The sequence below is a fragment of the Chionomys nivalis genome, chromosome 23 (assembly GCF_950005125.1).
Source record: "Chionomys nivalis chromosome 23, mChiNiv1.1, whole genome shotgun sequence".
NCBI classification, from domain to species: domain Eukaryota; kingdom Metazoa; phylum Chordata; class Mammalia; order Rodentia; family Cricetidae; genus Chionomys; species Chionomys nivalis.
Genome location: NC_080108.1, coordinates 42,624,296 through 42,640,671, shown reverse-complemented (window position 1 = coordinate 42,640,671; position 16,376 = coordinate 42,624,296). Strand labels below are relative to the sequence as shown.

Genomic DNA, 16,376 nt, shown 5'->3' with positions numbered 1-16,376 from the left:
GCACTGTCTTTTTCCTTCCTTTAAGTGACAGCCCCTGGGAAGCAAAACAGATAAAGTTCTGTTCTATGGAGCTGACATTTTTACTGATAAGAATCTTTCCTTTCATCACCATTACCTCCTCCACCACCATCACCACCAACACCGCAATCATAGCCACCACCATCACCACCAACACCACAGTCATAGCCACCACCATCACCACCAACACCACAGTCATAGACACTGCCATCACCACTATCCACCACTACCGCAACCACTTTTTTCTCTTCTTTTCTTCCATACTCTGTTATTCTCTGGGAAAGATGGCAGGATCCAAGCAGGCTGTGTTTTCCCTGGGATACCTTTGGAATATCTCTTGGTGATTCCAAACCCAGACCAAAGTGTCACTATTAAGAAAATTAATAAAGTCAGTCTAGAGAGATGACTCGGGGGTTAAGAGCACTAACTGCTCTTCCAGAGGACCCAGGTTCAATTTCCAGCACCCCATGGAAGTTCAGAACTGTCTGTAACTCCAGCTCCAGGGGACCTGACACCCATGGCAAAATGCCAATGCACATAAAAATAAAAAAAGAAAATTAATAAAATCAAAGAATTTAGCCTCGAGTAATGTTTTACTTTTTTGCAGAAGCGGTGGTTGGAGATGTCAGAACAGAAATCAGATCATTCTCGTGTCTATTCTGTCTGAACTATCCCTTGATACATACACTGGAGCCCCTGCTAGGCAACAGGGAGTGCTGAGATCAGTGAGAGCTGGAAAAGAAGCCCCGTGACACATTCCTGTAACTGTAGTTGTTGCCCAGACCTAGGAAGGTCACAGATGGGTGGATGGAGGCACCCTGGGAGGAAGGACATTTGAGAAAGCATTGCAGGCAGGAAGAGTAGTACAAACAAAGCCACAGGCAAGAAAAGGCGCCTGTGAAGCTGGAAGCACCTGTGGAGGAGAGGACGACATGGGAAGCGGGAGGAGATGTAGCTATAAGCCACATCCGTGCCCTCATCTCAGGGCCCCACACACGGGAAGCATGTTTCCTGAGAACATGACTTCCCACATGACTAGTGACAAGTCATGCTCCGGATTCCTTCCTTATTTAATGTTCAGAGTGAGTTCCCAGCCTCACAGAAGGAAGACGGTATAGTCTGTGGATGCTCCATTGGCGGGGCCTGCCACAGCCACATCCAACTGCAAGAGAGTCCGGGAAAGTGGATTCCTGATTCCAGAGAGAGAAGGAAACAGCTGCCGGGGTCAGCTCGCAGCCTTTACTGGAGCAGGCTCTTAGGGGATGGCTTTTCATTCGGATGTGGCAGACACAGAGGTTGGGAAGTAGAGCAAAGGATTCCCACCACCTTTTACATAGATGGAACAATTGCTCACATTTTGCTTCTCTCTCTCTCTCTCTCTCTCTCTCTCTCTCTCTCTCTCTCTCTCTCTCTCTCTCCCTCCCTCCCTCCCTCCCTCCCTCTCTCTCTCCCTCTCTCCCTTTCCCTCTCTCTTCTCTCTCTCTCTCTCTCTCTCTCTCTCACACACACACACACAGTAATATGTATATGTAGTATATACACACATATATAGGCATGTATGCATATATCCCTGAACCATTTTAAAGTAAATTCAAAACACAATGTCCTTCATCCCTAAACATTTTGGTGGGCACCTTCCTACACAGCAAGTGTCCTGGCTCCCTGTGCCTCACTTTCCCCACCTGTCACATGACAGGCAGCAGTGACACCTTTCAGAACCATCTGAAGATTGCTGAGTGAGAGCCAGCTGGGGAGGCAGTGTTCTCTGTGCCTATTGGGACCGTTATGCCCCTTTCAGGTATCTGTGACGGAGATGCAGCCAATGACCTCACCCTGAAGGATGGCTCTGTGGTGGGTGAGGCAGAAGACCCTGCTCCCTTTCTGGACAGCTGGCAGGTGCCCAGCTCCTTGACCTCAGAGGGTCAGACCCGCTTCCGCCCAGACAGTTGTGCCACAGCTGACTGTTTGCCCTGCCTTCGCATGGTGTCCAGCCGCACTCTCAGCGCCTGCCACCGCTTTGTAGGTGCCCATGGAGTGCGGCATGGGGAGGCTTGCTGGGCTGGGGAGGGCAGCAGCTACCTGCAGAGACACCGTAGTCTTCTGGGCAGAGCGAGGCAGAGCTGGGCCCTGGGAAGTGGGGCACCAGGATGGGCAGCACTGTCTAATACATTGGTCCAGGTCTCCCCAGAGTCGTTCTGTGAGCTGTGGATCCGGGACACCAAGTATGTGCAGCAACCCTGTGTGGCACTCACTGTGTATGTGGCCATGTGCCACAAGTTCCGCGTGTGCATCGAGTGGCGGGGCTCTGACTACTGCCGTGAGTGGGGTCTGGGCACCTTCTTCTCCAGTTCTCTTCCCAGAGCCTCCTGACACCGATGCTTCCCTAAGCTTAGTCATGACTTCATTCATTAATTGTATTAATGAGCTTATAAATATTTTACATGTGTATCTGAATTTTATGTTCTACACAACACATTTGATATTAGTTAATGAGCTTTTGCTATATTTGTATAAATGAATGAGGAATAATTTTATTTTAATTTTTTGTTTTTAATCGGAGTCATTTCTCTGTACAATGGGGACAGCAATATTTGCTCCTTGGGTCAACAGGACATAATGGGTCAGGTGTCCATTTCTCCACACCCACCTGTCACGTGATTGCTGTATGATAGCTCCGTTTGCTGAGCTTCCGATCATCTTCTCGTCTTTGGATCTCTTCCTCCCTGCTTCTTCCTCCTCTCCATCATATTGGAGTCAGTCAGGGGTAGAGGGTAGAGCATTTTGATTTCCAGAAAGGCTGGGACAGCTCCTGGGAGGGCATATCTACACATGACAGGTGAAAAGGGAAAGATTTTTCATATATAGAGTAGTATTTTTCAAACTGTGGATCTCGACACAGAGGGTGTGCAGCCAATTTGAGGAGAGCAACACCAGCATTTTTTTTTAAAAAAAATGCAATGAAATACGAAATACAGTATATATCATGCATAGTTAAAAAGTTTTTTTCAGTTCAACAGTAATTTTCAATCCAGCTGGTCACAGGGGGAACTTGGGAAAGCACTGGGCTCCTTTGGAGGTTCACTTGGTGTGGGATGGGACTCTGCCCAGCAGGCTGGTATGTACTGGATCATAACCACAGGTCCACTGTCTCTAGTCAAGACTGCTGGAAAACACTGATCTAAAGCCAGGGGTTGACAAACTTTTTCAAGGGGCCAGATAGCAAATACCATGTTTTGTGAGCCGTATGGCCTCTTTCTGAAGGACCCTGCTCTACCCTTGCAGTGCAGAGACAGACGAAGGCCACATATAAACGAATGGACTGACACCTGTCCATGATGGCTGACACCTATAGTCCTGGTGCCTGGAAAGCTGAGCCAGGAGAATGAATTTTGCCTTAAGTAGTGAAAACCCGACTCAACAATAACAAAACAAAAGCAAACCCAAAGCAACACTGACATTTACACAAATGAGTGGGCACATCTGTGCTCTAATAAAACTTTATTTGAAAAGCAGACAATTAGCAGCATTTAGGCTAGGAAGCGGTCCTTTGATGGTTCCTGATTAGAGGAAGGAGGTGCAGTGTTAAGGCACACACTTAGGTACTCTGTGCTCCTCCTCACCCCTTCCAACTCTTGCTGCCCTCATCAGGGATCCCTGACTGGGAACTTGACTAGGCCTGATGTTCATGTTACCCCTACAGCCTTCCTGTGCTCCAGTGACTCTACCTACCAGGCATGCGTAGCAGCATGTGAACCCCCCGAAACATGCCAGGATGGGATACTAGACCCACTGGACCCAGAGCAGTGCCAAGTTCTGGGTGAGGGCTGCGTGTGCCTGGAGGGTACCGTTCTGCACTGGCGACATTCTGCACTCTGCATCCCCGAGGACAAGTGTGGTAGGTCCCTGCTCTCCCCAAATGTTCCCCCTAGCCCACTCTTAACACTAGGGCCTCCTTTGCTTCCTGCAGACCATGGCAAAGAACACTTAGTATCCTTCCAGGTCTGCTTTGGGGTGGTTCATGTTTGGATGAGAGGGATCCTAGCCTGAAACAGTCTGGTCCTTAGTACCCTGTGTCCCGACATGCTCCCACTGCAGCCTGCACTGACAGCACAAGGGTGCCACGAGCCTTGGGGGAAACCTGGAACAGTTCCCTGAGTGGCTGCTGCCAGCAGCAGTGCCAGGCCCCAGACACCATCATAGCCATGGACATGAACTGCCCTGGTCCCCGACCTGAGAGCTGTCCGCGCTTTGGAGAAGTGATCCTTTTACAGCCCACAGATGACCCCTGCTGCTTGGGGAGTGTGTGCAGTGAGCCTGGCTCTCGACTTCCCTGGCTGTCAGCTTTAAGCTAGCAACAGGTTCTAGTTGTGCCTGCTGTATGACCGTGACAACCGGAAAACTGTCAGGGCAGGCTGGAAAATTAAAGCATTTTTTGGGGTGTTGATGGGGAAAGTAAGAACCAGATTGGGTGGGGCAGACACTTGGCTTGGTGCGTAGTGGGCAGAGGTCTGGGATCAGCATCCTATTTAGCATCCCCCTGTAGACTCACTCAGTAATCACAGTCACAGGCTGCCCTGGTTCTCCAGTAATGTGAGCCTGCTCGGCTGCTCTTGGCACCCACCTTGGCATGTGGGAGCTAACACTGGCACACAGAACACCTAGATAAATGTGTATTGCCCTTCAGTCTCTGCAGCCATTTGAGAGTGGGGGTGGTGAGGGGCTGTAAGGAGTCCAAGTGTGCAGGCACCCAGTGGTCCTGGTGAGCAGTGAGAACACTGGCCTCCAGGTAACAGGTTCTGTGTCCTGCTGCCTAGTGTGTAACCAGACTCTGTGCGAGGGCCTCGCTCCCACCTGCCGCCCAGGCCACAGACTCATCACTCACTTCCAGGAGAACTCCTGCTGTCCCAGCTACAGCTGCGGTAAGTGGTGGGGACAGAAGAGCGGGTGGACCTGAGGAGCCTGGGTTGTGCTCTGAGTTCTGAGTCCACGATGGAGATTGCAGAGGGCTAGGCAGGGCTGCTTTCGGAACTCACATTTTCTTCTCTCCTCAGAATGTGACCCTGGTCTGTGCGAGGCCGAGCAGGTCTCTGCCTGTCGCGAGGACCAGATCTTGATCGCAGGCCGCCTAGGGGACTCCTGCTGCTGTACCTCCTACTCCTGCAGTGAGTGGCTGCGGCCCCACATCCTTATTCTTACCTCTGTGGTGACTGAGAGGAAAAGCTGGGGTATTTGTATGAGGGGGTAGAGGGAGAAGGATAAAGCCACTACCCAGAAAGCCATGCAGGACAAAGAGAAAAATGGGTACGTTACCGAGCATGAGAAATCAGTGTATTTTCAGAGCTGGACTTTGGGTTGACATAGAAGAACACATAGGTTCTGATGCCAGGATACCTGAGACCCCAAAATGCTGCTTTTGGCTGGCCAGATGCCCTGCTCCCTCACTGTGAGAGGAACTTCTATGACAGCTGTGGCCTTTCCGTCTCCACAGGCTGTGGTGAGTGTCCAGATCCCATCCCCGAGTGTCAGGAAGGAGAGGCGCTCACTGTACACAGGAACACCACAGAGCTCTGCTGCCCTCTGTACCAGTGTGGTGAGTCCCGCGTGTGGAGAGACGGTGGTCCTGTGAGAGATGCCTGCCCTGTGGGGGTGTGGGTACAAACGGGCTGGGAGGTACTGCATCCTGAGCCGTCATAAAGTCTGAGGTGTCTGAGACTAATCTGTCACCTGTCTCTCCCACTCCTGCTGCATGCTCCCCAGTGTGTGAGAGCTTCCGCTGCCCGCAGGTACAGTGTGGCATGGGCACTTCCCTGGTGGAGGTCTGGAGCCCGGACCGCTGCTGCCCCTACAAGTCCTGTGGTAAGTTTCAGTCAGATATGGGTGGGGAAAGGGCCCCCCCCACCACCAGCTTTGCTGAGATCAGTCTCCCCAAGCTGTGAGCAGGGCTCCTCTCCTCCTGCCCCACTCTGAGCATGCAGAACCTGACAGTTTCTTCCCCTGGATCACAAATGGTTTCTCATTCAGAGTGTCATCCTTGCATTGCCCGATAGTCCGTAGAGACTTGGGTCTGCTCGGAAGACCAATAGGAACGTCAGTGATTAGTAGTGAACAGTAGTGAGCTTTACACACCGCTTGAAAGGTACGTTAGCAAACCGGGAGAGTGTTCTGCTGCTGGCTTTCGGACCTCACGAGAATATGTGCTTCATGAGAGTGGGATAATACTCAGCTTTATTCCTCACTCCTTCAGGGCACGGAGCAAGCCAGCCATCTAGGGAATCCCTTTGTTGTGTGAGCCAGAGACCCAGAAAAGACTTTCCCAGCTTCTCTGGCCTGCGACCCTTGCTCCTCAAATCTAAAGCTGGTGTGCCCTTTCTGTTAGTTCTGGGTGCCCCCGGCCACTGTGCACAGGGAGAGCGACCCGGCCAAGGCTGTGCTGACAGAGCTCAGCTGCTGGAACTCACTTGTGGGAAACACAAGTGCAAGGAGGTTGCATCTTGTGGTGTTTGCACCTAGAGAGGTCCCACACGTAGGGGAGAGAAAGGAAAATGTATGCGTGTTCTGTCTGGCCGCTTCACTTCCCTCCATACCCAGTCAGGAGTGGGGCAGTCAAGACTGCCTGCCCACCTAAGCAGGAGTGCTCTCTCAGGAGAAGTGGCTGGTATTTCTCTGCCCACCTCCCTGGGTGGACCAGGCTTAGAGTTGTGCCTCAGGAGGGACTGGTCTGCATTGCAGTGTCTGAACGTCCCTGGTGAGGTAGGTTATGGCCTCTTGTGTTTTTCAGAGTGTGACTATGATACAATCCCTGTGCCCAGATGCCATCTGGTATGGAGACCCTGTCTCTCCCCACCCTTATTGGTCGGCTTCTCTTTTCCTTTCCTCTCTTCTCTTTCCCTTCTTCTGGAGACTCTACCAAACCTAATACAGAGTTGGTGGGAGGATGGTGGGGATGGTGAAGATGATGGAGGTGGTGATGATGTGGAGGTGGTGAAGATGATGGAGATGGTGATGATGTGGAGTTGGTGGAGGACGGTAGGGATGGTGAAGATGATGGAGAATGGTGATGATGTGGAGGTGGTAGAGGACAGTAGGGATGGTGAAGATGATGGAGGTGGTGATGATGTGGAGTTGGTGGAGGACGGTAGGGATGGTGAAGATGATGGAGAATGGTGATGATGTGGAGGTGGTAGAGCACAGTAGGGATGGTGAAGATGATGGAGGCGGTGATGATGTGGAGTTGGTGGAGGATGGTAGGGATAGTGTAGATGATGGAGAATGGTGATGATGTGGAGGTGGTGAAGATGATGGAGGTGGTGATGATGTGGAGGTGGTGAAGATGATGGAGGTAGTGATGATGTGGAGGTGGTGATGATGTGGAGTTGGTGGAGGACGGTAGGGATGGTGTAGATGATGGAGAATGCTGAAGATGGAGAATGTTGATGATGTGGAGGTGGTGAAGATGATGGAGGTGGTGAAGATGTGGAGTTGGTGGGAGGACGGTCGGGATGGTGAAGATGATGGAGGCGGTGATGATGAGTTGGTGGAGGACAGGAGGACAGTAGGGGTGGTGTAGATGATGGAGAATGGTGATGATGTGGAGGTGGTGAAAATGATGGAGGTGGTGATGATGTGGAGGTGGTGAAGATGATGGAGGCGGTGATGATGTGGAGTTGGAAGGAGGACAGTAGGGATGGTGAAGATGATGGAGAATGGTGAAGATAATGGAGAATGATGAAGATGATGGAGGCGGTGATGATGTGGAGTTGGAGGGAGGACGGTTGGGATTGTGAAGATGATGGAGGTGGTGATAATGCTAATTTAGATGGTGACAGTGGTGATGATGGTGGTTCTAGTGATAATCACAGTGCCAGCTGCTGAGGCCTTACTGCAGGCCTGAACCTTCCCAGGTCTTTAAAATGAATTATCTTATTGATTGTTATGACAAGTTCAGGAGACCGAGCCTGCGATGATCTCAGTTATATGAATAAGGAAGTTGAAATTAAGGTCATGACATTGGCAAATCACAGAGCCAGGACTAGAATCTTGTGGCCCTTTAGCCTTTAGGCTGCATGGCTGTCACAGTGTGTGTGTAAAGTGATGGCGGGCGGCTTCTGGATTATGGTCCCCTGAGTGTGATGCCCCAGCACATATTTTCTCTCTTGTCTTCCCCTCCCCATCCGTTCTTCTTCCCTGAAACTGATAAAGAAACTAGGGCATGGGTAAGGTGTAAGCCAAGTGGGACTCTGAGGACAGGAAGCTGGACCGTGGGGAGAGTGACTGAGTTTCTGGGTGCTGAGGGACTCTGAGTTTGCCATCTTCATCTGCCCAGTACAGGCCATTCCCGAGGGTGGGGTGGAGCTGCCCACTCCGAATGCTGACTTCCTCTGTCACCCACAGTGGGAAAAGTCCCAGCTGGATGAGGGGTTCATGCACAGTGAGGAGAATGTGTGTGGCTGTGCCAAGTATGAGTGTGGTGAGTGGGGACGAGTAGATACGGGAGGGCTAGGGTGGTGAGCCTCCGGTGGGTCAGCTGGGAGGGGCCAAGTGGGTGACTGGGCTCTTCAGGACAGTTCCTCTCCCTTTACTAGTGAAAGCCCCCGTGTGTCTGAGCCATGAGTTGGGGGTGATGCAGCCAGGCCAGACGGTGGTAGAGCTCTCAGCCGATGGCGTGTGCCATACGTCCAGATGTACAGATGTGCTGGACCCCCTCACCAGCTTCTACCAGATCAACATCACCTCTGTCCTTTGTGACATGCACTGCGAGGCGGTAGGGGAAATGTGGGGTGCGCATAGTCAGAAGGACTGGGGGGCTGGCAGATCCTCATCAGCTCCAGAAATGGAGTCTAGAAAGTAGGCATCAGAGTAGCCCCAAGAGACCCCGATGGAGAGGAGCCCAACTTGGGGTGGGGTAGCAACAACAGCAAAGGGACTAAGTTAAAGCCTGGCTTCTACTAAAGTCTAAATAAATACTGACTGACTGAAAGGGATTAGAATTATTCCCACCTTTCAACTGGGAAAAGTGAGCCCTAGGGAGGTTGAGTTCTTAAGCAAAAGCACAGCAGGGACTGAGATTCAAACTGAGGTCTGTCAGGAACCAAGCTGCCACCATTGGTGACTACGCTGTTGCCTCTGCAGGGCACCGCCTTGTTCCCTGGGGCTGGGTCTAAGTGCTGGTGGGAATGGGGCCTCGGGTAAACACGGAAGACCGACCTGCCTGCCTGATCACAGCAGAGGAAGGCTGTGGGTCTCCTTTTTGAGCTCGAGCCCTGGACTCTGTCAGAGACAAGAAGATATCAGACACCAGGAGGATGGATGTGGGCATGAGGCTGAAATTCTTTTCTCTGCCCTGGCCTTCAGAACCAGGAGTATGACCACCCACGGGACCTGGCAGCCTGCTGTGGCTCCTGCAGGAATGTGTCCTGCCTCTTCACCTTCCCCAATGGCACCACTTCCCTCTTCTTGGTAAACAGCCCCTAATCCTACCTGGGAATGGGTCCTGGAAAGTGACACTAAAGAGCAGGGTCCTCTCTGGACCCCACACTGGAGCTTGGTACTCACGAGGAACAACAGAGCCGGGCCCTGAGCTGGGCATGTCCTCAGGCTGTGCTGTCCATTGGCCAGAATTTCTCAGTGCCCATCCATGTGCTTTCTAGCCTGGTGCTTCCTGGATTGCAGACTGTGCCCGCCATCACTGTGGCAGCACGCCCCTGGGTGCCGTACTTGTCCGCTCGCCCATCAGCTGCCCCCCACTCAATGAAACTGAGTGTGCCAAGGTCAGTGTTTTACTTCATGCCAAGGCACCATGGGCTGGGGCCTGGGTCAGAATCCTGTGTTCTGGAGCCTGCGTCAGTACTACATGCCAAATCTACATCTCTCCATGTACATCTTTTTCAATCACACCCCATAGCTACAAACATCATGTGACCACACACCAAGGCATGCAATCGCATTATCAAGTGTTTCAGGACTCACCCCAGGCTGTTATCAATCATACTCCATAGGGACATCAATCATTGCATTCATGCCAGTGCCCACACCACACAGAGACACACCTGCAGATACATGTACCAAGCTTATACCTACATGCAAAGTTTAGTCCTGTGGTAGGATGACATGTCTCCGGCCTGCTGTGGAGGGCTATCGGTGCAGAGACACCTCAAAGAAGAGGGTCCCTGGAAGATTAGGGGGTTGCAGTTGAACTAATAAGATTCCGAAGATTAACAATAGACATTTGAAGATTTTTGACTCTTTAGGTCATAGACACACAGGACTGTGGCTCGGCAGGTACAGTGCTTGCTTAGCAAGTCAGAATCTCTGGCTTGTATTTCATACAGAACTCCTGCCATGGGGTGCCGTGGGAGGAAGACTAACTTAGACTCTTTATATAGTATTTATTTAGCTGGGTTTTGAGACAAGATTTCATTTCGTATTCCTGCTACCCTGGAACTCACTATATAGTCCAGGTTGGCCTAGAACTTGTAGATATCCTCCTGGGATTTTAGACCAGCTCTCTAAGACTGGTTTTGCCTATCACTGGAATCTTGCCTCCTGGCCTGGAACATGAATTTCCCAGCTCCTCCTCCTCTTCTGCCTCTAGGTTGGCAGCTCTGTGGTACCGTCCTTGGAAGGATGCTGTAGGACATGTAAGTGAGCATGGGGTGGAGACTGGGGTGCAGTGTGCGAGGGTGGGGGGCACATAGGTGGCCAAAAGGCTGTGTTACCAGCCTGGTATCTATGGTAGCTCTCAGGGTGAGTAGATGAAGGAATGACCCACCAATTGAAGGTCATGGCATTGACACAAACAATTAGGTGGCCAGAAGTCACATGCTCATGAGTTTTGTCCCAATACCAGGCCTCTGCTTCTTGCTGGAGATAAAAGACAATAGCCAGTCCAGTCAGGAAGTCACCTGCTTCCTTCTGTCCCTAATGAAGACTGTGTCCCCCTCATGGTTCTCTTCTGTCGCTATGAACCCTAGCCTTGAAGGTGCCTCCTTGCGGAGACGTAGGCTTCCAGACCCCTGACTGGCAGAGGTAAACCTCTGTCTCACGCTTTGCTTCTGGAACCCTGGATACTTGGAACCAGCATCTTAACCACATACACTTGAATGGACCAACGAGTCTTGTGATCTTTGCTTACATACTTGACTTTCTAGGATGCTCAGACCCTGTGTCCCAAGGACCATAGACTTTCAGCCCCTTTATGTACACATCACTTACTACAGGGAAGCTCTACTCCAGATCTCAACTGGCTGATCTACGACCCATACCTTCATGCTTCCTGAATGTTCTGTGTTCCCCCATGTAGCCTGAGGTCTACACCCCTCTGCTCAGTTTCCTCGAAGGCTTATTTCCCATGTCCCTATTAAACCTACTCCTCTTCCATGGGTTAGTGTCCACCGCTACTCAGTTACTTGTCTCAGAAGCACGTAGGATGGGAGGCAGGTAGACACATGGCTCTCTTCAAGTGTTTCTTCTAGGTGGCTCTAAGCTCTGGGGGTAAGCTCTGGTGAAGGCCAGTTAGCCCACATGCCATATCTCCTGTGTTTCCACGGCTCATCTGGTACTCATCCATGTCTAAGGCCACTGTTGCTTTCTTCTACTGGACACTGAGCCTTGCTCATTCCAGTGCCCATGGGGCCATGGCTAGGGTAACCCTCAATTCTTCTGCTCCTCTGCTGAGTCTCAGAAGTTAAGAGAAGGGATTCTATTCAGTTGATTTCTCGTGAACTCAGTGGGCTTAAGGGCCAGTCCATCTGCCTCTAGCAGGTATCTAGTGAGTGCCACTGTGTGCCAGCCACTGACCCAGGAGCTGTGGCCATGGTGTAAAGACCTTTATGGATGTCACTTTCGGGGGTGGTGGAAGAATGGGTGTTGTAGATTACAGGGTGGCAGCTTTGAGTTCTGCAGGGTCGGAGTCATAAAGAATGTGGAGGGGGTCATCAAATCAGAATCCACAACTACTCATCTGTATTGAGGCCTGAAAGAGAATATTGGCATTGAGAACAGAACTCACTATGCAGTGAAGGAGGCCCTCGAGATGTGGGCTCCAAAGCTTACAAGTTTAGGCTTCCATAGTACAATTACAGATGTGCCTCTGTAAAGAAACAGATTGTGCCTGAGACAGAATAGGCCAAGGAGGCACCAGAGAGGGCTGAAGAAGGGAAGTGCAGTGGTGTGGGAGGTCCTTCTGTATGTGTGCTGCTTTTATTGGTTAATAAAGAAGCTGCTTGCAGCCAATGGCTTTAGCATATTTCTGGCTAGCTCTTATATCTTAAATTAACCCATTTCTATTCATCTATGTATCACCAAATAGCTGTGGCTTACCGGCAAGGTTCTGGCATGCTGTCTCTGGTGGAGGCTACATGGCTTCTTCTTGAAATGAACGAGCAGCCTCCCCCAACAGTGCCGTTTCCAGAAGAGAAGATCTAGGGAGGTCTCACTGGGATTTTTGTAGGGGGTATTGGAGAAAACTGCTCACGGAGGTGGGGTGAGAGAAGGTCTCCTGCGTGGCTGTCTGAGAGAGCTGTGATCCAGACAGAAGAAACTCTGTACCGCTAATTTCCGTCCCTGACCCCCACTTGAGAGCTGTGGAACCCCTATGGGTCTTGCTGTGTGGAGCATCCTAGTTGGGCCTGAGGTTTCCACTCATGACAGAATCTTACTGTGAGATGCCCTCTCAGAGTAGAAACACTGGAACTCAGGCAAGGTGTGGCACTGTATCCAGGGACTCCAGCAGGGTGACAAATAAGTGTTGGGGCCTGGGCATGAAGATAGCTGCCCTCATCTCGGATCTTATGGTGCAGAGCCCCGAGGCTCTGTCTGGCCGTTCATGTGTCTTCCTCTGTCTCACTTGCTCATGCCATTGACCTTCTTGGTGCCTCCTTTTTCTAGGGCATTGGGTTGAAAGAGTTTCCCCTTGATGGAAAGGGACATTAATGTGTGGGTACCAGGCTGTCCCATCCTGATGCCAGCCTGGGGCATAACTGTTGTACCTACCCTGCCCTTACGAGGTAAGGAAGATGGGCACTCCTGCAAAAAAGGTGACCATCCGCATGACCATCCGCAAGAACGATTGCAGGAGTAACACCCCTGTGCAAGAGGGGATGGGTATCTCGGGGGTGTAGGGAATGGGGGATGGTTATCTCAGGGGTGTGTGGAGGGAATGGAGGATGGGTGTGTCGGGGGTGTAGGAAATGGGGGATGGGTATCTTGGGGGTGGAGGGAATGGGGGATGGTATCTCAGGGGGCGGAGGGAATAGGGGATAGGTATCTTGGAGGGTGGGGGGAATAGGGGATGGGTATCTCGGGGGTGGAGGGAATAGAAGATGGGTATCTTGGGGGGCAGAGGGAATGGGGAGGCAGATCTTTCCCAGACCACCTTGCTGCCATGCTTATTTTCCAGGTGAACCTGGTGTCTTGTGATGGAAGGTGCCTTTCTGCCAGCATTTACAACCACAACATCAACACTTATGCCCGCTTCTGCAAGTACTGCCGTGAGGTGGGACTGCAGCGTTGCTCTGTGCAGCTCTTCTGTGCCACCAATGCCACCTGGGTGCCCTACACAGTACAGGAGCCTACGGACTGTGCCTGCCAGTGGTCCTGAGGCCTGGGTGTCAGGGCCGTCTGGGCCACCCCTACCACTCTCATGTTCTCCTTCCTGCTGGCCTAGGTGACTAAGGGGAGAGAGCTTGCCTGTGCTCTGTATGGCAGATGGTGAACAACATCCACAAGGGACCAGAGTAGGCCCCACTTGTCAATCCTGGCTCCCTCTTTGGGAGGAGACCTGATTGTGGGAAACTGCCATTTCTCAGGGCAAGCCTACATGGCTTGAGGTCAGGATGGAGCTGCATACCCAGTAGTTGAAGGCCTGGTGTACCTGTGACTCTGGCCTGGGTTTTGGTGGAGGCACTGAGACTTTCCTGACACACTGAAATCAAAGTGGAGCCATTGCTGTCTTAGGGCTGAGATTTTGTGGCTTCATTTTTTTTCCTGGCTGTTCTAACAATGGGAGGAGCACAGTAGAAGGAAAAGGAATTCAGATAACATTCAGGCTTCCCAAAGTAAAGAGGATGAGCCTTGGAGAGTTATGAGGGTTTTCTCAGAGGCTGTGGAGTAGTCTAGACTTCTGTAGCCCCAGAGGGTTCCCTGATGTTCTGGAATTTAGAGGAGCAGGTCCAGGTCTTTTCCTCTGTGTGTCACATGCTCACCCTCAAGCCAGCTTTGTAGATGTATGATAGATTGTCTCCTCAGCAGGGTCCAGGTATCCATGACACCCTTCTAAGTAGCTCTAGGTTGTAGGTGGCTTCCAGCCTGGAGTTCTGTGCCTTTTCTCCAAGGGCATGTCAAGTGTGTCTGTGCAAGGGCCTACATATGTGTTTGTGGCTCAGCCAATTCTGGTCTCAGTGCTGTCTGGCACTTTGAAGGAGAGTGTCTGTCTGTGAAAATGCGGCCTATGAGTGTGCAGCCCAAGTGGCCCTGAGTGTCAGAGCCTTGTCTCCAAACCAAAGTGCTCCCCCCAAAGCCAGGGCCAGAGCTTCTGTCCACAAGCCACTCTCAAGATCCCCTCCTTCTTGCACTGCTTTGTGCTACTGGGGTCTCAAAGGTCATGACCTGATGCTGTTCCAGTCCCAGTATTGCCCTGATGCCTCTATGGGGTAAAGGCACTGTGTCAGGATGGTCCCTACATCTGCTTTGCCTCTGTAATGCTTCTGTATTTTGTTCATGTATCAATAAACTGTGAGAAGTCTTGCAAGCATCTCTGGGGATGCCAGGCCTGCCTCGGATACAGGAGAGCATCAGTTATGAAGAAGACCATCTCTGAGGGCCCCAGGGGTCAGGTGGACTTCTACAGCTTGCCTGACTGTATCCCAGCTCCTACCCAGGCACCCCCTACTGCCTGCCCTTGTCCCCAGCCTTCCAGCTCACACTCCCAGCGCTACTGTCGGGTGACTCCTGGGAGGACCAACTACTCCAGGCTGAAACGTCAGACAAGGACAAACAAATCACGAATCCGGTCCTGTACTGTGGGGCATGAGGGTGAGGACTCCATAACTGTACCCCACACTGTGGAGTAGACAGCAAGGAATGAGGACAGAGGACCACAGGTAGTGGTGTCCAGTTAGCGCCAAGAAACAAGACCCCAGTGCAGACGTGAGCGTGCACAGAATTCAGAAAGCTGGTTGAGAAGAAAATCTCTTGAGATGTCGCAATGCTTTTAAGCAACTAGTGTAGCTTGGTTGTAGCCCTCCAAAGAGATACGGCATATCCCCGAAACATGTGACGAGGTTGTCATCTTACATGACAGAGTCTTTCCAGGTGTGGCTGAGATGAGGCCATTAGTATGGATTACTCAAATGGGTCCTTAGAAAGGGGGCAGGAAGGCCAGAGTCAGAGAGGAGATAGTGACATGGAGGATGGAGTGAGCTTCTTCAAAGGAGGAGGATGTGGGGACACCCAGGCGACTCCTAGAAAGTGAATTGAAGAGGTGGCTTCTGGGCTTCTTGGTAACTTCTCTATGGCTGTGATAAAACACCATGGCTAAACCAGCTGAGAAAAGGCAGTGCTTCATTTAGTTTCAGAGAGTTTGATTCCATGGCTGCGGAGCAAAAGAACATCCAGAGTCGGGCGGTGGTGGCGCACGCCTTTAATCCCAGCACTTGGGAGGCAGAGGCAGGCGGATCTCTGTGAGTTTGAGGCCAGCCTGGTCTATAAGAGCTAGTTCCAGGACAGGAACCAAAAAGCTACAGAGAAACCCTGTATCAAAAAATCCAAAAAAAAAAAAAAAAAAAAAAAAAAAAAAAAAAAAAAAAAGAACATCCAGGAACTCACATCTTAATCCACAACCGCAAGACAGAGAGAAAGAACTGGGAATTGCAAGTCGTCTGGAAATCTCAAAGCCCACCCATAATGACACAGCTTCTCCAATGAGGCCACACCTCCCAATCCTTCCCAAACAGTTCCACCAACTAGAGACTAAGTATTCAAACATATGAATCCATAAAGGTCATTCTGGTTGAAACCACCATAGCTGGAGAGATGGCTCAGTAGATAGTGCTTGCCATGCAGGCGTGCAGCATTCAATCCTTGGCCCACTTTAGAAAGTCAGGCGTGGGGGCTAAAGAGATAGCTCTGCAATTAAGAGCATGTGATGCTGAAGACTGGGTTCATTTCATGCATATGGCGCATGCAGAACACTCATAAGAAAACTTCTCTTAAAACTGGGTGTGATGGGATATGTTTTTAGTCCCAACACTGAGAAGGTGGGCACAGGCAGATCCCTGGAGCTCACTGGCCAGACACCCTAGCCTAGTCAGTGAGCTCTAGGCCAGTAAGAGACTCTGTCTCAAAATGTGTAGACCCGTGTT

The 16,376-nt window shown here is 51.2% G+C and overlaps 1 protein-coding gene across 1 annotated transcript in view; it reads left to right on the top strand.

Moving 5' to 3' along the window:
• LOC130865139 (otogelin-like) overlaps positions 1-13,615 on the top strand; it is a 68,123-nt gene extending 54,508 nt beyond the window's left edge. Inside the window, 16 exon segments of the mRNA XM_057756014.1 lie at positions 1,817-2,037; positions 2,197-2,335; positions 3,719-3,913; positions 4,114-4,326; positions 4,833-4,937; positions 5,070-5,180; positions 5,507-5,608; positions 5,776-5,874; positions 6,797-6,837; positions 8,410-8,485; positions 8,601-8,779; positions 9,370-9,474; positions 9,666-9,785; positions 10,610-10,659; positions 13,028-13,103; positions 13,415-13,615. Coding sequence (XP_057611997.1) covers positions 1,817-2,037; positions 2,197-2,335; positions 3,719-3,913; positions 4,114-4,326; positions 4,833-4,937; positions 5,070-5,180; positions 5,507-5,608; positions 5,776-5,874; positions 6,797-6,837; positions 8,410-8,485; positions 8,601-8,779; positions 9,370-9,474; positions 9,666-9,785; positions 10,610-10,659; positions 13,028-13,103; positions 13,415-13,615 — 2,033 coding nt within the window.
• The last annotated feature ends 2,761 nt before the right edge of the window (positions 13,616-16,376 follow it).